General features: G+C 44.1%; 1 protein-coding gene across 1 annotated transcript; it reads left to right on the top strand.

Moving 5' to 3' along the window:
* The first annotated feature begins 6618 nt into the window (after positions 1–6618).
* On the top strand, positions 6619–12157 carry LOC112876062 (mitochondrial import inner membrane translocase subunit TIM22-3-like). The gene is made up of 5 exons (XM_025940100.1): positions 6619–6828; positions 7767–7831; positions 7930–8002; positions 8087–8140; positions 11678–12157. The coding sequence occupies exons 1-5, from the start codon at positions 6684–6686 to the stop codon at positions 11905–11907; spliced, it is 567 nt and encodes a 188-aa protein (XP_025795885.1). The 5' UTR covers positions 6619–6683; the 3' UTR covers positions 11908–12157.
* Positions 12158–19364: the final 7207 nt, after the last annotated feature.

Genomic DNA, 19364 nt, shown 5'->3' with positions numbered 1-19364 from the left:
CGTCGCGTCAAAGAGCGGGATCGTCGCGGTCAGCAAGTCGGAGCACAAGTAGTGGCGACGACAGCGCAGAGGTTGTAAGGCTGCGTGAAAGAGTAAGACAACAGGAGCTACAGCAGCAGTGGTTCCAAGCTCAACTTGCACAACAGAATGCAATACTGCAGGTAAATCTTAATTGTTACAACTTAGGTTAAGTTACATTCTTGCTGATAAATTTGATCTTTCAGCAAATAGCGACGCAACAGAATATACAAGTGCCACCACTGGTACCTCCACCTTTTGCACAGGCCGGTTGGCCATCAGCTTCACCTCAGGTATGATAGTCAACGATTCAAATGTTAGTTCATAGTCATTGCAAAATATGATCACTCTAAATAAATATTATACAATTAGTTATCTTGCAAACTAATCTTTTCCATTTATCTTTTATAGCCTTTTCACACCCCACCACCTAACCTAGCGGCACCGGGAGACTCACACGTTGATCCAACATCGAATTGGGCAGATCAATTCATTGGAAGTGGCGGATCAATTCAACCAGGTGATGGAGGCGGCCAAACTTAAGTGAAACATTATGAATTTGTTCCATATGATACTTGTATGAAGTTTGTGAACTTTGATTATGAACCTCTGAAGTTTATGTATGTGGATATATGAATTGTGTACTTGCGTGCAATTTCTGATTGTGAATTATAATTGTGGATGAAATTTGATTATATATAATGCTTGTGGTTGGTTTGTGGATGAAATTTGATTATATATAATGCTTGTGGTTGGTTTTGGGGTTTCAAATTGGTTTGTTTGCTGGGATAAGCTTAACTTCCGACGGTTTCTGAGCGGCCGTCGGAAGTTAAACGCCTCAAACTTCCGACGGCCACAGAAAACCGTCGGAAGTTAACAGACGGCCGTCAGCTGCCGTTTGCCAGGCTAACTTCCGATGGTTTTACCGGGCCGTCGGAAGTAGAGAAACTTCCGACGGTTTTGTTCTAAGCCGTCGGAAGTTGAAAATTTCCAACGACTTAGTCCCGTCGAACAGACTTCCGACGGCTTAGCGCTAAACCGTCGGAAGTTACGGTTTTTCTTGTAGTGTGTGTTCCGTATGAGTGATCTGGGACTCCTCTCTTTCTATCTTGGGATTGAGGTGAAGCAGGGTAGAAGGACCATCACTCTTGGGCAAGCAGCATATGCAAGGAAGCTGCTTGAGAAGGCTGGAATGCAAAGCTGCAATCTTTGTCATACGCCAATGGAGGCTCGGCTCCAACTGTCCAACAGGGGCACAACAATAGAAGTTGATGCAACAATGTATCGCAGCTTGGTGGGTAGTCTGCGGTACTTGGTTCACACCCGGCCAGATATCTCTTTTGCTGTTGGGTATGTCAGCAGATTCATGGAGAAGCCTAGACTGGAGCATTTTGCAGCAGTTAAGCATTTGCTGAGATATATTGCAGGGACAGTAGATTATGGGATTGTCTACCCCAAATGTTCAGATAGCTGCAACAAGTTAGTGGGCTACAGTGACAGTGATTTGGGGGGAGATGTAGATGATAGAAAGAGCACTACTGGGGTGATCTTCTTCATGGGTGAGATGCCGATCTCCTGGCAGTCCCACAAGCAGAAGGCGGTGGCTCTTTCATCATGTGAAGCTGAATACATGGCTGGTGCAGTGGGTGCATGTCAGGCTATGTGGCTTGCCAGGCTGCTGAGTGACATTGTAGGTGTCAAGGTTCAGCCGCTGTCCTGAAGATGGATAATCAATCAGCAATCTCCCTAAGCAAGAATCCCGTCCTACATGACAGAAGTAAGCACATTGATACAAAATTCCATTATATTCGTAAGTCTGTGGAGGAAGGGAGGATATGCTTGGACTATGTGAGCACTCAAGAGCATCTTGCTGATGTCCTCATGAAGTCATTGGGGCGGGCGAGGTTCTGTGAACTTCGCGACAAGATTGGCGTCATCAAGCTGAAGTGAGCCGAGTATGGTTTAGGGGGAGATTGTTGGATAATCCAGACTCGGTCGTATGCATGGCCTAGCTAGAATAAAGGAGCTCATCATTGGCCACGATGAGAGCGTCGTTGTACAGAGCATCTGCATGAACACATGCAGTGGCGTTCCTTTCTTTCCGTTGAGTCCTAGGGGTAGTCAAGGCGAGAAGCTAGTCTTCAGGTCGTGGGATGGCGCGATCAAAACGGAGGTGTGGGAATCGCAGCATCATGGCACAGTTTAGCCACTTGCTTTCAGTTGTAATTTGGAGTATAAATCTGTTATCAATACATGAAAACTGCCTGTCAGTTGGGCACCAAAACTACCGTGTGTTCTCGTGTGTTTCTACTGAGTGTGTTTCTCACCGTGTGTTTCTACTTCCATCTCGCGTGTGTGCGTTCTCAGAGTGTTCCAGGGTGTGTTCATCGTCTTCGGCGACGGGCGCCGGCGAGTTGAAGTCTTCAGTGCAGTAGATGGAGCCTGATGCTGAGCTCTTGCAGGACCGAGCAAAGGAATCCGTGCACCGGCATACTGAAACCGCGATGGAAGAACTCTGCTAGCACGACCGGCTGGAAAGGATCGGGCCGCGGGAGGATCTCGTCCACCGCGAGGCGCGAACCGGAATAGCAAGGAAGAAGACCCTTCTCCTCAAGGATCCGGATCTTCTCCCCCGACATAATGGAGCTCCTACAGGATGACATCGCCATCGAGGCTGGGCGGACGCCAAGCGGCAAGGAAGGCCCCGGAGGTAGGCACAAGGTAGGCTCCCCTTCTCCCTCGCCTCGCTTTCCTTTCCTTTGATGCTCGCTTGAATGACAGGAAGCAGGAGGGAGGAGAGCGGCGACCGAACATGTGCGGAGCAATTTATACCTACTCCCCCGCAAAAGCCGAGCAGGCACAGGAACTGCCCCATGAGTGGAGGGCCCCATGACACAACACTTCGGGTGGACGCAGGATGCACGCCCGACAGGCGCAATAACTGCGCACGGCAATCGAAGGGCGTCAACTGCACCGGCGCTTCATTTACCACGGCCAAACCACGCCCTTAGAGGCCCACAGAGCAGGCTGGCCAGCTCAAGGCCGACAGCACGGATAGGCCTGTGGAAGCGCGGGGTTCGCAGGCCGGCCCAATCGTGACGGGCACGAGGCCACCCTGGCGGGCAAACCGACTGTGAGCCAGAGGCAGGGTGGCGGCGCCCCCAGCAGCCGCACAACAGGACAGCACAAAGTCACCCGACCATGCTACCTAGCACCGAGTCTAGACTACGATCCCGCTCTAGGTGACCCCAATGAGGGGAGGCGCTGAGCCACCTGGCTCCCTACGAAGGGGGTCGGGAACCAGAAGGGTGGGAGGTTAGTATTAATGGAACGTCTCCCAGCGAGGCATAGCCGAACTCCCATGAAGGGGAGGCGATCGGGTTCCACTCGGTTCACTTAACTACGCTCAACGAGCACACTGTTCAGCGAACGCAGCAAATAGTGCCCGGCTCATCCGCGGAGGAACCGAGAGGAGGGCACGGTGACGGGTCCTGCCACCCCTGACAAATGACATCAAGACCATACGCGAAGCAAATGGACAAGGACGCTCATGCTCCTTTATTCGGTTAACACAGGAAACGATTACATGATAGCCGGCCAAAGGCCGTGTAAAACATAAGAGCTGCTGAGAAGGTAGTGACGAAAGCTGTCATGGGTCTCCTTCCGCACGGGTGTGATCCGCCACGGAGGTCCGTGTAACACCCTATCCCCCGATAGCAAAGCTGCCCCCGACAATGGAAGCGAGGAGGATGAGAAAGAGAGGCCCGAAGTAACAAACCCCGACAGTCGTTTCCGTCAGGCAGACCCATATGACACCAATCTGAGTTGGTGCTCCTCCGCAAAAATGGAGTGGGAGGAGCAGAGTCCACTTGCACCTCCCACTGAGGAAAGCGAAAGGGACCGCTCCTTCCCCAATGATTTCAGGCGGAGGAATGGGTCCGCCCGCGCCCCGGAAGGACACGGCGTTGGAACCAGGGCAACCGCCTGACGATGGCCGCAAGGAGGGTTTGGAACTCCCGGTCGATCCCCGAGATGCTCCACCGCTAACAGCCAATCCCCTAACAGCAATAGACGAAGGACCCGAGCTCAGCTCGGGCAAGCCTAACCCGAGCTTTGGGAGGCCTAGATCTACCACTCATTATCAGGAGGCAAGGCTAGCGAAGATGAATAAGCTAGCAGGAAGCAAGCGAGCTATTTATAGCTGCAGCAGAGCTAGGCGCCTCTTGGGGCCAGAAGGAGCCGGGACAGGCGATCCGGCATTAAGATGCTCACCAGCCCCCGTCACCTCCATCCACAGCCTGCTCGACGAGACATCGCTGATAAGCTAAGGCAAGCAGGCGACCGCCGAGGCAAGGCCACGCGTCGAGTGGCACTGGCCGAGGGGGATGGTGAGGACGGCCGCAAGTAGCTGAATCTACGAAAAGAATCTCGATGTCAGCACGACCGCCCTTGACCAGCAGCGAAAAGACCCGACGAGGGGTGCTCTGGCCAAGGCGCCGAGCACAGGTTGCTGACTCAGGCACGCCAGCTAACCCTCTGCGTGAATATCTGATTCGCCCAAAGGCTCGGGAGCTACACCTAGTGGATGCGCTCGTGCGCACCCAAATGAGTCTGACCAAGGGAGATCCTCTCCCGTCATGTTACGTTGGATATGGAGTAAGGCGTCAGCTATTAACACCCAGCACGAGTCCACAGGACCCCCGCAGGGGCTTGGGGGCTACACCCACTAGGTCTGCTCGCGCGGACCCAGCAGAAAGGGATCCTCACAACGCGACACATGATGAGCTCGGGGGGACCATCCCTAAGCTAGGAGAAGGAGCCCCCGTATGGCTCTCCGAGCGACGCATGGGCTCGGGGGTTACTGACGGGGTCACGAGTATCAGGTACCCCAAAGAGCGGCCCTCAGGGGCCTAAGCGGGGATTAGCAAGGCGCTGTCGAGCGGCCCAACCCGGTGGAGTGCTGAATGTAACCGGTACAGGCCCAGCGGCGGCAAGAAGCCCCCCAGCCTAGAAGTAGCCAGGCAAAGGCCACGTAGCGCCTTCCCAACCCCTCGCCCCGCGGCAGGGCCGGGAGGGATGAACCGGCCTCGACAGGGAGCCTCAGGCATAGGGACACCTGGGGAAGGCGCGGCGGGACCTTAATTCCCCAAGATAAGATGGGACATGCGCATATCCCTCCCCCGACAGACAGGGTAGGGGCACCGCCTACGGACCAGAGGACGGCGGGAGACCCTGGATCAAACGGGCCATCATGACATTGTGACCAGCGCTCATGCTAGCCACGCACCCTTAATAGGGTGATGGGACAACCTGTACCGGCTCACCCTCTGCCGTCAGGTGTAGGGTAAGGGGGTGCGCCGCACTAGCGGACCCTACCTTGGACCGCGCAGCACGAAGAGGAGCAAGGCACCCGACCTCCTGAGCCCGTTGAAGGAGGCCTGGTGCCAACCAAGCCGGAGGCCCACCCTCGGCATGTCAGGGTGGGGCCGTGCCGCAAGTATGATGGAGCCATCCCCTACCATAGGGAAGGGCGTGTGGATCCAGGGACGTGTCAGGCGGCGCCACGATCCGTGCGAACAGGTCACGATACGGGAAACGGCAGAGCATATTCAACCGAAGGGCCCCTAGATAGACACGTGTAGGCTAGCCAGCCTCACTCCGGGGGCGTCTACCCCAGGGGTAGGGGCACCCCCTCTGTTACGCAATCTAGCCTAGCCCACCGTGATATTTAAGGCGGAACCGGGCCTTCTCACAGCACAGAGTAACGCAGCTCGCGCGTGCACACACACACCACTTGCGAAGTGGCCCGTTGTAAGCAAGCATCATTCGAACTTGAGGAATACAAAATGAGCCACCCCATACTGGACGTAGGGCATTTGCCTAAACCAGTCTAAATCCTTGGTTTCGATTGTTAGCCATCGAGCCACTGAGAAGCGCGGTGCAAATTACTAGCCGGTGAACGAAGTACCGACAAATGTGTTTTGAGAAAAAAGTTTGAAACTACTAATTATTTTTAATTCTCACGTTTCATGACTTTATTGGCCAGCAAATCACGACAAAGTGCCAGCCGTGTGAAGCTGGAGGCACCAGCACACCAAGGAGAAGGCGTGCCGCGTGCTCCTCCTCGACCCGGAAGCGCCAGAGGATGGCAGTGGCATATTTGGCGGAGGGGAAAGCCAGTGGGAGGAGAGACATACAAAGTATGAAATAAAATAAATAAATTGTCCACTTAAAAAATACTTCCTCCATTCTAATTATTATTTGATAATTTTTACTATGTATCTACATATATGTTATATCTAGGTATATTGTAAATTTATTTATCTAATAAAATCAAAACGACTAATAATTTAGGATTGAAATTGAAGAACCCATATGTCACCCTAGATATCTAAGGTGGGAACTGAAAGAAAAAAAGAGATTAAGACAACCCTAATACCTCCTTGGGCTTGAGATGTTTCGACGGGCCCGCCTGGCAGAGGTTCAGCTGAGTGTTCGAACCTGTCAGGTGGGACCTAGCTGCCAGCCTAATGTAGCAGACGGTCCCACCACCTGACAACGATAAACCCCCTGGGCGAAGAGTCCCAAGAGATAACGAAGAGCGCAGAGGGAGCGGAAACGAGTAAGGGAGAGGGGAAAAGCGCAGCGAAGCAACGAAGGGAAAGATGGCGGCTCGGCGTGGGCGGGAGTGGGACGGGGACGGGCTCGGCGGTCCGCCGCAGACGCCGCTCGCCGCGCCCGTCGTCTGCCTCCTGCGTTCCGCCGGGGACCTCGCCGCCGGTGCCTTCGTCGGCTCGCTCGTCGGATACGGTGCTGCATTCTATTTCCATCTTATTCGCCCGTTCCAGTTCAAATTAGAGGCGTGCTGGTTGTCGAGCTTGGCTAGTTAGTCTAGGGGAGTTAGCTGCGCGTCGTGCCTAAAACTTGGACTCCAGCTGATTTGCTGTGAAAATGTTAGGGTATCGTTGCTACGACTAGGATTGGGGTTCGATGTGTGGTAGGGTAGGAGGGGAGGGGATTGCAATTGCTATTATTCTATCTTGAAACCTTTGTTGCAATCATTTATCGAAATGTGAGGGTCCGATAGACCTTATGCAATTACAACATTGTCATATGAGGCTCTTTTTGATCTTTGACGTACTAGGGAGTGGTTGAAAAATTTATTGTCCTGACCACACTGGAGAATCCTAATAGAGAATGCGTTGTTATCACAGTTCAGAAGAGGAGGACAGTTTGCTGGACATGAGGTTAGTGTCACAAGATTGATGATGGCACATTTCACTAGAAGCGATAGCTTTGTTAGAATAGGGCCTTACTGTAATCTGAACCTCCCATCCATTCTGGAGCTCTCCTTCATGCTTTGTAGGGGTCGATGCAAATGTGCTCCTTAATTGCCTAGGGAAGTAGGCAACTGCCAAACCGAGTATGGAAGACAGGAAGAATGAAAAAACATCGAATCTTCATTTCTGAAAAATCTAGTGTTAGAAGAAATAGAAGTATTCCATTGTATCAGGACTTACCTATAATAAATGTGTGTGTGTTCTGGAGTTGGTTAATTTGTTGCTTGGAGCCTTGGATAAACTCTCAGCACTTTACATCTCCTGTTCTGCATACCCAGCGAAGCTTCACTTTTCATGTGACCCTCTTTCATTCCACTAGTCTAGTTTGTTCTAGTTTTCCAATATGGACAGAAACATAATGTTCTGTTAGATTTTAAACTTATTTGTATTATTTGATTTCTTTTCCAGGCAAAGGTTTGATCTCTAACCAAGGTATGAAGGCTTCACTTAGCAACGCTGGATCATCTGCCAAGGTTAGTTGATCATAATGTTCATTTATATAGTTTAGACATAGAAAGTGCAGTATCCTTTCGTCGGGAAGGTTGCTCATATGACCTTTTCTTTGTATTAGACTTTTGCAGCTCTTGCTGGTGTCCAAAGTTTCATAATGTGCTTATTGAGAAGACTGCGAGGGAAAGATGACAGTAAGTACTTCACTTTAGATTTATTACTGTGTTACCATATAAGGATGTAAGTATGCATTTTCAATGAAATAATATCCATTGCAGTGATCAATGCTGGTATGGCTGGTTGTTGCACAGGCCTTGCTTTGAGTTTTCCAGGTACAACTATGTGTGAGCATAGTTAGCAATTATTTTGAACTTTATCTTCAGGAACATTACATTGTTCGTTCTTACTTTTTCGAACTACAAACAGTGCAACTGATGCTAGATGATATATCTATACATTTTTTAGTTGAGCTAGATGATATTTCTATAAGCTCTTTGTTTTTTCTTGTATCTACTGTTCAGGTTACCATTGTGTTAATTTTTGAGATATTATTGCCTTCCTCACTTTTCTTGGTATCTTGGTTTGCTGAAGAATATTATTACTTTTCCCCCTTTCATGGGGACATCTTAAATTGTCTATTTTTGTACCATGTGGAACCACAGAAAATTGCATAGTTCTTATAGTATTCATTAAGGCGGCTTTGGTTGTTTTATCGTCAATTTCTTCATATGTTTCTATAGGTATAAAAGCCGAACGTCTAGAGAATTGTTGATAGAACAGCTACCTTGTTAAGTGAACATGTTTAGAGGACTATTTGTGCGGCATTGTTCCTATTCTTTCAACTCTGATCATTCGAGAGACTATTTTGAAATTATTTTCTGTTTGTTTGAAGTTTGCATGTAACAAGATTAGCATGCAAATCGATAAGAAAAGTTGTAGAATCAATCAATAACACAAACTAATCCCATTTTGAGCCTGTCAAGTTGAGTCAAATTATAGCAAACGTTCTATACTGAAACCTTACGAAGTTTATATGCCTACAAATGCTTGCATTTCGTATCCCATCCCTGGGAGTCCCTTGATGGTTCAGGGACTATAGGTATGAACTTCCTGAACTGTCCATGCTGCTTAAATGCTGAATCATGGTATGGAAAATTTGGAATTAAAAATATGCCAAGCCCCTGTTTTATTTGTAACAAAGGTGTATAATGGTTAAAGCATACAATGATGAAATATGTGTCAGACTAACCTGATTTAAGGTGATGTTCTTGATTTAGCTCTTATGGAAAATTTGTAGTATTTGAAGTATTATTTTTATGTGGTTGGCATATCTATTGCAGTAAAATCAGGATGTTTTCTTTGCTGTATTTCATTCATAACAATTAATTGTTCATGCATAGTGCATTTCTTTCGTGCATAGTGATCATTTTGGCATTCTGCCTCAGTTAAGCAAGTTTTGATAGCACATGATGTCAATACCTAATATGCTATTATGCTGTGCCTTCAGGTGCACTTCCCTATCATAAACCAACATGAATATAGGCCATCAATGCTGTGCCTGTACCATGCCCATGGGGATTATTTTCTTCAGAAAATTGCAAAGTGAAAATAAAAAAAGTGAATAAATCAATATCATTGAAGTTTTTTCATCCACTGTAGGTGGTCACCTGAAAAGTGTTTCTTGATCGATGGTGTCTCTGAGCAAACAACAGAGACATGAATTATTTTGCTTAATTGCTCTGTCAGGAACTCAGGATAGATAGGACCATGTATAGCCTGATAGTTGTTTGCATAATTAAAATTATTCAAGGAGTTGACTCTAGGTCACCATCAAAGTGCGTCTATTCCTGAGGCATTTCCTAAAATCAATATTTTGTGCAATGTACACTGCAATATCTCTGTCATTTGGATTTAATGTACCCTTCAATACCATCCCATTCAGTATCTGTTCTGATTTTAGAATTCAGAAGATTTTGTATATACGAAAAAGGGCTTAATCACCTTTGGATTTGAGCTTGTTTAAGATTCAACCTATTAACATTTTAAGATGCCCTGGACTTGGATTGGGTAAAAAGGGATTTTCATGCCTGTTGTCTCCTATTGGGTTTAATGGCAGTCTGTTCTGACAAATGATCTTATTTCTGTAGTGTTCATCTAACACTTTTGCAGTCTATTACTACCACTATCGTTTAAAATGTTACTCATATACATTAAGACATTTAGGCTTAGTTATTGTAGCACTCTTTTAGTTATTTAAGACAAATCATTTAATTTTTCCTTCGGAATTTGTCATGTTCAGGTCAATGTAGTGGTTTGGTTGCAGTCTAAATACGATTGGGCACAACAAGGGTTGGTACCATTTGCATGACTTCAGCTTAAGCTCACCTTCAATTGAAATAAACAAACAGAGACAGGGTTGTCCTTGAAAAAAGTAATCAACAGATAGCCTGATTTTTAGCACACCAACATGAATTGAAGTTGTGTAGGATGCATTTCTTGCTTGCGCAGTGACCATTTTGGCGTTTTGTCTTAGTTAAGCAATTTTTAGTAGTGCGTATGTCGATAACTAATATGCTGTGCTTTCAGATACCCTTCCCTGTCGGACACCATGATGAATATAGGCCATCAATGCTGTGCTTGAACCATGTCCATAGGGAACTTTTCTTCAGAAAAATGCATTAGAGGAGAATTTTTTTTAAAAAAATGAATGAATCAATATCATTGAAGTCTGTTCATCTACTGTTGGTGTTCACCTGAAAAATGTTTGTTGATCGAGGGTGTCTCTAAGCAAACAACAGCGACATGCATTATTTTGCTTAATTGCTCTCTCAGGACTGATAGGACCACGTAAAGTCTGGCAGTTGTTAGCATAATTAAAATATTCATGAAATTGACTCTAGGGCACCATCAAAGTGCGGCTATTCCTGAGGCATACCCTTAAATCAATATTTTGTCCAATGTACACTACAGTGACACTTCAATATCTTACCATTCAATATTTGTTTTGAATTTAATTGGGAAGATTTTGTTTATATGTGAAAAGGCTTATTTACCTTTGGGTTGAGACTTGTTTGGATGCTATTCAACCTGCAACTTTTTTTAAGATGCCCTGGACTTGGATTTGGAATCAAACAGCAAACGATCCTGTAATGGCAATCTGTTCTGACAAATGGTCTTGTTTCTGACAAATGTTTATCATATACATAAAGACATTTAAGCTTAGTTATTATAGCACTCTTTTAGTTATTTTATGAAAGACAAACCATTTAACTTTTTCCTTCTTTTTATCTTCGGAATTTGTCATGTTGAGGTCAATGGTAATGGCTAAATAGCAGTCTAAATACGATTGGGTGCAACAGGGATTGGTACCATTTGCATTGCATCAGCTTAAGCTCTGGTCTTTCGATTGAAATAAACAAACGGAGACAGGATTGTCCTTGAAAAAATAAAATCAAGGATACCATGCCAACATCAATTGAAGCTGTGTAGGACACACCAATCTGAACAGTGTTTTGGGTACTTTTTATCTCGTTGCTTCAGCTAGTGTCTTGCATGCTTTTGAACCTTATGAATATAATACATTTATTTCTGTAGCATAGTTATGATAATTATTTAGATATTCAATTAGAACAAGTTAGCAGACATTATCTTCATTGGTAGTGAAATAGTAACATTAGACAACAAGTTGTACTTTTGATCTATAGTACAAATTAAAAGGGTATTCCCAGTTTCAATCTCATATGTTGAGGCTGTTTCATTTTACCCAATTGAAAATCCATTTGGAATTTCACATTTCTGGAATTATTAATTGTAAGATGCATTAACTGTGTTCTCCCACCAGTAATGCTTCAATCTTTCTGCTAAACCAGGTGCACCCCAAGCAATGTTCCACAGCTGCGTCACCTTCGCAGCATTCTCATGCATAATGGATGGGCTCAACAAGCAGCAGGCTGCCATGGCGCTCACACTTGACGGGAAATCCCTATTTGCCAAGAGTGAAGAGGCCGGTGTTCTCCCACCTTTCACACTTCCCCCACTTCTGGATGCTTCGGACACTTTAGCTTTATTCTGCCAGACCCATGTTAAGCCTAAACACTAGACTTTGTTGAAGTCTGATTCCTAAAAGAGAGCGCTCCATAGGTTCTCTATGCGTGCTTGTCTAGCATTCTGAATTTCTTACCAGTGATGTAGATCCATTTCGGCGTTGAACTTGGTCAGATTTGGTAACTATAGTGGTGCCATAGCGCGTATGCCCAATTTTTGTATCTAGTATCCATGATGCAGTTTGTACGAAGCGCACTGAAGAGATAATTACTATATTCAGTGGTTAGGTTCTGTTGCGATGTCAACCTCTTGTGCTATCCTCTGCACCATTACCAGTCAGATCCAGCTAAATCTCCTGTTAAACAAAGCATGCTACCATTATCCTGATCAGATCTGTCGAAGGTACATGCATTCATTGAGTCACCCATTGAGCTTTGTACAAGAGCGGTGCACTGAGGAGCTGTTCAAGTTGACCTGCCATCAATTGCTCCTGGAGGTGGAGTCAGTGTATAAGTGTATTCACCAGTGCATCAAATAATTGTGGAATCGGTCGTCTAGTGGAGGCCGTTCCCTGCCCACCCTGCTAGGCTACTGGTGCCATCTCCACCACGAGTTGCTTTCTCAGCCTCCACATGGAAAAAAAAAGGCGGCTTGGGGTGCCAGGTGCCACAGTGCCACTCCGGCAAACCCCAGACAGATCCATACCATTTAAGAAGCAAAATCTTTGCGTAGCTTTGCTTGCCTAGCCGTGAGGGGCTGAGTTGAAACTTGAGGTGGAAGAGAATATTCTGACCCAACTGCAGCGTGACATGTCTGTGTAATAAACCAAAGGTGCTTAATAAGGGTCTGTTTTTCGTTGTAATCCTTATTACTACATAGAGAATTTGAGTTGATGATGATGGTGTACTTACCATTATTACTATTCTACTCTAATCATTTATATCTACCAGCCTATAGTACCACTCAGCATATATAAATCCTTTTTGGCACATGAAAATAATTATATATCTACGTTTGTTATACTCGCATTCCTATTTCCTCAACTCAGATGGATTCGCATGCATTCCGGTATACAGTATTCCATACCCCCCTCCCAAAACGTAGATCGTTTTTTCTTTTTAGACTTATAGCTTTTACTATGTATCTAAACATAAAGTATATCCAGGTGTATAGCAAATATTATAAATCTAGAAAGTCAAAACGATCTATATTTTGGAACGGAGCGAGTAGTACAATAACCCGATCCTTGAATTACTGGTACAACACTACTAGAACCACCCCTATCACTGTCGGTTTGGGGGGCGTTGGATTAGAATCGGCGGTGATAGGATCCCGTCATCACTAACCAGTGGTGAAACTCGGTCATTACTGCCGGTTCGAGCCACGACCCGGCGATGATGATCAGGTTTCACCGTCAGTTTGAGCCACGAACCGGCGGTGATGAATTTTTTAAAAAAACTCCATAAAAGGATTATAATGACAAATTTTTTAATACCTGAGCAACACCGCACGATTTACCATCTTCAACATCCAACATCCACAATTTTAACACTTAATATGAGAAATGTGCATCACCGGTGATTGAAACACACGACCTTATGCATCATGCGATCCATCCTTATCACTATGCTACGCAGTCACCCGTGACAAGTGATTGGATATTATTCATTTATACTAACGCTTTTAAGTATTATATTAAATTTTTAGATACTAAGATAATCTCGAATAAAAATATTGTCAACTGCAAAGATTTAGATCTCATCGAGCCCTACAAAATTGATGTTGATCATCTTTTCGTGTAAGGTCGTTTGATTGGTCTGATAATTTATATCAAATATTTGCATAATAATTTTAAATGAAAAAGTTCTTGACTACAAAGTTTTAGATCTTGTCCAGTAATATAGTTTTGATATAAAATTTATCTTTATCCGATTTCATATGAAAAAATTATATTATTTTCGTATAAGAAATTTTACTGTTCACTTATCACACTTACACCGCCGGTTCGGTTCGTAATGACCTGGCGGTGATGGTTATTCGAACTTTCACGTCGGTTCATATCTGAAGCTGGTGGTGATACGGTCTTTCACCTCCGGTTCTAGATCGAACCCGGTTTGAGTTTAACGGGCGTTGATAGGATGTTGGAAATGACCACATCTGTGGTAGCGGCACTATTTGGTTCGAGATCGGATAATAGCTTTCCATTGCGAATGAAGGTGACGAGTGTCCAGCCCCCCCGACCCTGGTAGGCACGCGCGCACATGTCACCTGTAATAAACCAAAAGCTAACTTTGCCCATAGCATAGGTTTGATGCATACACACAGTGACACACACCACCGCACCGATGTATCAGCTCCAAAACATCTATCCAAGATGGCCTATCTCCGGCTGGCGCGGCTGCACATCAAGATGGCCTCCATACATGGGGTTCAGCTACGCGCAGATCCACCACCTACGGAGACACCAAGCTGGCGGCGGCCCAAGCGACAGAGAACGAGGCCAAGGTGGCGACGGGTGCAGCAGCAGAGGGGAACGACGACGTAGCTAGTAGCTGCTAAATTTTGTATCGAGTTCAGCGCTGCCGCCGTATATATGGCGGCAGTCGCACGTATTTGTACATAATGGTGTGGTGATGAAGTTCGCGAGAGGACCAATAATGAGATAATGATGACCACATGATTGGTTATATATTAGCAAACGTTCTCCGTTACATTTTCTTATTATTTTGTAATACTAGGATGCGACTAATTTACGGCCGACCTTATTATAAACTGTTCGTAGACCATCTTTTTTATTGGAGAACATATTTAGATGTCTGCATGCATGCGAGGGGGGAGAGAGAAAAGAAAAAAAGATGAATGAAGTCAGCATATGCATGAGAGAAAAAACAGAACAGATATATGTGTGCATGCACACAATTGAAAAAAATAGTAGATTCAAAATCGAGCGCCCAAATCAAAATCCAGTGACACAGTTGCGCTTATTTCAATAAGAGTTTCAAAACAAGATGCCACACTATTATATTTCAAAGATATATTTTTCCGTGTGAGAAAATGATTTTTAGTGTATTGTAATTTGCCTATGATTTTCGCAAAGTTTGCTTATCGTTTTATAAAATGTTGCCTGACTTGCCTGAATTTAGTTAAGTGGATATTCATGTTAATATTTAAAAGTTAATAGGATGATGTTATTAGAGGATGATGGCAAACAATTGCGTTGGGTAGGTGGATGTTTATTGCATGATTAGTGATAGACAACTTTAGCAAGTCAATTGAGTATTTTTACTAATTTATATTGGTATATTTCTAATCTAGATAGACTATTTATGTGTCTCTAAAAAATTATTGAAACATATGCAAGTGTCCTCTTGTTTTGAAAATCTTTTCGAAAGAAATATAGTTGTGGAATTAGAATTTAAATTTGATGGCTGGTTTAAGAACTACAACTTTTTTATATTTTGAAATTACTTGTATGTGCTGCTATAGGAGATAAAAGTCCGCACTCCAATTGAGCATCTATCCTTGAATTAGAATTCGATGCCAAATGTATACTATAGGGAAAATGAGAGGACCAGATTGTTCCACGTGGTGTGTATAGTCTACTTAATATGTGAGATAACCGATGTAAAGAGTGTGTACGAACTGATAAAATTACGGTCGCCTGTAGTGAAGTCTTAAGTTAACCTCCTGACAAAAGAATAGCGCGTCAAGACAATATCTCTCTATATTCACACTCGTTTTGAATTTATTATACGGACAGACCCGTTAATAATTCTTAATAAATCTCAAAAGTTTATACCAATTGGCACGTTAAACCCTCTAGGTGGTCATTGATCTTCCAACCCACGCCACTGGACCCGTTAATAATTTCTAATAAATCTTAAAAGTCCATAACCAAATGGCGCATTAAACCGTCTAGGTGAACATCGATCTTCCAACCCCACGCCACCACTCTCCCCATTTAGCGATACATATATATTTTTAAAGTTCAATTCAAAATACGAAAAATTACCTACATATCAATTTCAACTTCTAAGTTACCATTATGGGATAATGGCCCAGATCAGCCTTGGATCACCAAGAGGACAGGGAAGGAGTGCCAAGCTCTTGGATAGGGCACAAGCAGGTCCAAGTATAGGCAATTTACTCTATCGGGTCTCTCACTGGTACACAAAGGCTCTATAGTCCTGGTTAGGAAACCAAGACAATAAAGGCCCTGGTCTTTAATTCCAGATCAGGCAACCGGGGATAATGGGAGCTTTTAGTCCCAGGCGGCCTAGTAGGGGTGCCCTTTAGTCCTTATTGGTAACACCAACCGGGATTAAAGGTCCCTTCTTTTTTTTCTGCTTTCTTTTCCATTCATTTCTTTTCATTTCATTTATATTTTTGTATTTGAAATTACGTATTCTTCTACAGTACTGCTATACATTCATACACGTTCGAGCTAAGTATGAAATCCACTAATATATATACGGTAATACTATTCTACACCTTAGGTGTAGCGTTTATTCTACACCCAGCAGTCAAATTATTGACCGAACTGACCAGAAATTATTAAACTAAGTTGCCGAATTACTGAATCACGTTCAGTAAAATGCTATTCAGTAATCGCGCGCGGTAGTTATTACTAAAAATTTGTTCAGTAATTAGTTAGGTGTAGCTACACCTAAAGTGTAGAATAGCATGTGGATATATATTAATTTAGTGGGGTTCACCACTAAAGTACAATAAAGTGAAACATAGATATATACATATACATACAAAGTGTAACATACATATATATAAATCACCATCTTTATTATATAATATCTATGCTATATTTACTACTTGGATCAAGATTGTGTCCATCATAGTAGAATTCACCGTCTTTGTTGATGACTTGCTCATAAATAAATCCAACCAGAGCTTCTTGAATCATGAAAACTCTTTCCTGTGGAAGGAGCTGATCCCGCATCCTATCAATTTATAAAAAGTGAAAAATACTAATTATGATAATTATCAAAATTAGCTGAAACATTGCGAAATGTAGTTTATTACTTACTTCCGCTTTCCAAGAAGTATATGTCTTGTAAGGACCTAATAGATGGTGAATGAACTCACAAACATAGTATGCGTATAAGTTATTGCCCTATGCCTGCCTCAAACATTTTAAGAGAAAAGAAGTCATAAGGTATCCATATATTAACAACGAAATGTGCAAAGCAGCATCTAGTAGGTACCGAAAAGTCTGTCTTCAATTTAAGTTCGTCGCTTCTTAAATTACTTGGATGTTTTTCATGTAACTTTTCCAAACCCAGCGCATGATTGAGAACGAATAAGTATATTTATCGCATGATTTCAAAGTAATGGTGATTGAGCCGGTATGTTCGGAATATGGTAGCTCCCAAAAAATAGACTTCTTCTTCCACATGGGCGCCATTTCGTTTTCGCTCGGAACAGGTTGGCTACCAGGTCCCTTGCCAAATACTACTTATATATTCTTTACCATATCAAAGATTTGCCTACACTACAGTGCATCGGCTTTGTAAGGTGGTCAGCTTGCCCTTTGAAATGCTTGCCTCTCTTTCGTACCGGATGTTTAATGGGGAGAAACTGACAATGACCCATGTATAGAACCTTTCTGCAGTGACTCAAGAATATACTATCAGTTTCATCTAAGCAGTGCGTGCAAGCTCTATATCCCTTGTTTATTTGTCCTGACAGGTTACTAAGAGGAGGCCCGTCGTTGATGGTTATGAATAATAGTGCTCGTAGGTTAAAGTTCTTCTATTGGTATTCATCCCACATCCGTACATCTTCTTCGTGCCACAACAATAACAGTTCTTCGACCAATGGCCTTAGATACACATCAATATCATTACCAGATTGCTTTGGGCCCGGGATAATGATGTGAACCCGCTAGGGTTTCTTCCTGATCTTTCGATGAGAGAAGGGGGATAACTCAATTTGAGGATGGAAGCGACGTTCACGGCCCGACTACAGCCTTCCAGGGATGCTGTGCCTTAGCAACCGATACACCACCTCCATTGGCTGCCGCGATCTTGTGGAGCGCGACACCCGGCCACTAGGGCACTCGTCCTGCAAGCAATCGAAGAACTAGCAACAACAAGTAAACAAGTACTAAATTTACTTGATGTAGATGAAGGTTTCAAACTCAGTCTTCAATGATGTGGGATTCCGAAGGCAAGAAGATGGGCGACTGATCCAGCACGTGCGATTACAAGCAAGTAGCAAAGGCTAAACTTGATCTAAGCAAAACCCAAGTGTTCTTGGTGGCAGCTAAGGGGTATATGACATGGGGAGGATGACCACAAGGGTGTCGGGGTCATGCTCCAACCCTATGACGCGTACCTAATAGACTCAACTGGATACACTGCCCATTGGGCCAAAATACGGTGATGCAGCACCTTGGGCAGAAAACTTCTCTGTAGTGAAATGACGATTGCAGCCACCTCAGAACAGATATGTATGTGAGTCAAGATCCATATGAAAATAGACTTCATAAGGATTCCATCAAATACTTGATAGTCCCAATCCGAGTCCGTATGCGACCGTGGCGTCCATCACAAGTTGATGCTGTGTTGCAGTCCGAATCCAGCCTGCGCGAATCCGGTTCCGTGTTGGTCTTCCCCTTGGTTCCTAAGCAAAACAAGAGTGCACGCGTCTTCATGGTCTAAACATGATGGACATGAACTCAAGAGTGAACTCACCTGATGATTAAGTTGACGAGCATGAGTGCGAGTAATAGGACAAGCAATAGGTACTTGTGTTGGCGTGGATGCATCGTTGGCGTGGATGTCCTCATCCTCCTCCCCTTCTTGCATTTGAGTCATCCTCGACTCAAGCTCATCTTCCTCTCCCAAATATAGCTTCAAATCTACAATATTAAATGTGGGACTAAACCCAAAATCCATAGGTAGATCTAGCTTATATGCATTATTACTAATTTTCTCTAACACTTTAAATGGTCCATCCGGCCGAGGTAGCAATTTAGATTTTCGCAATTCAGGAAACCTTTCCTTTCTTAAATGCAACCAAACTAAATCTCCAGATTCAAACTTTAGTTTCTTCCTACCTTTATCATCAGCAAACTTATATTTAGCATTCTTACGCTCTATGTTTTCTTTAGTTGTTTTATCCAGTTTTAACATCAATTCATCACGCTTAATAGCATCAAAATTTAGTTTTTTGAGAAGATGGCCAAGGCATTAAATCAATAGGAGCATGAGGCAAGAAACCATTAACAATCTGAAACGGGCATATCTTTGTAGTAGAATGCAGCGAGCGATTAGAAGCGAATTCAATATGAGGCAAGCATTCTTTCCATATCTTAATGTTCTTCCTTAAAACAACCCTTAACATAGTAGACAAAGTTCTATTAACAACTTCAGTTTGACCATTAGTTTGGGGATGACATGTTGTAGAAAACAAAAGCTTGGTCCCTAATTTAGCCCATAAAGTCTTCCAAAAATGACTAAGAAATTTAGCAAGCGAACAATTTCTTGAAAGAAC

Source organism: Panicum hallii, chromosome 9, assembly GCF_002211085.1.
Source record: "Panicum hallii strain FIL2 chromosome 9, PHallii_v3.1, whole genome shotgun sequence".
In the NCBI taxonomy this organism is placed as follows: Eukaryota; Viridiplantae; Streptophyta; class Magnoliopsida; order Poales; family Poaceae; genus Panicum; species Panicum hallii.
The sequence above is the reverse complement of the archived record's forward strand: the minus strand, read 5'-3'. Positions and strand labels throughout refer to the sequence as shown.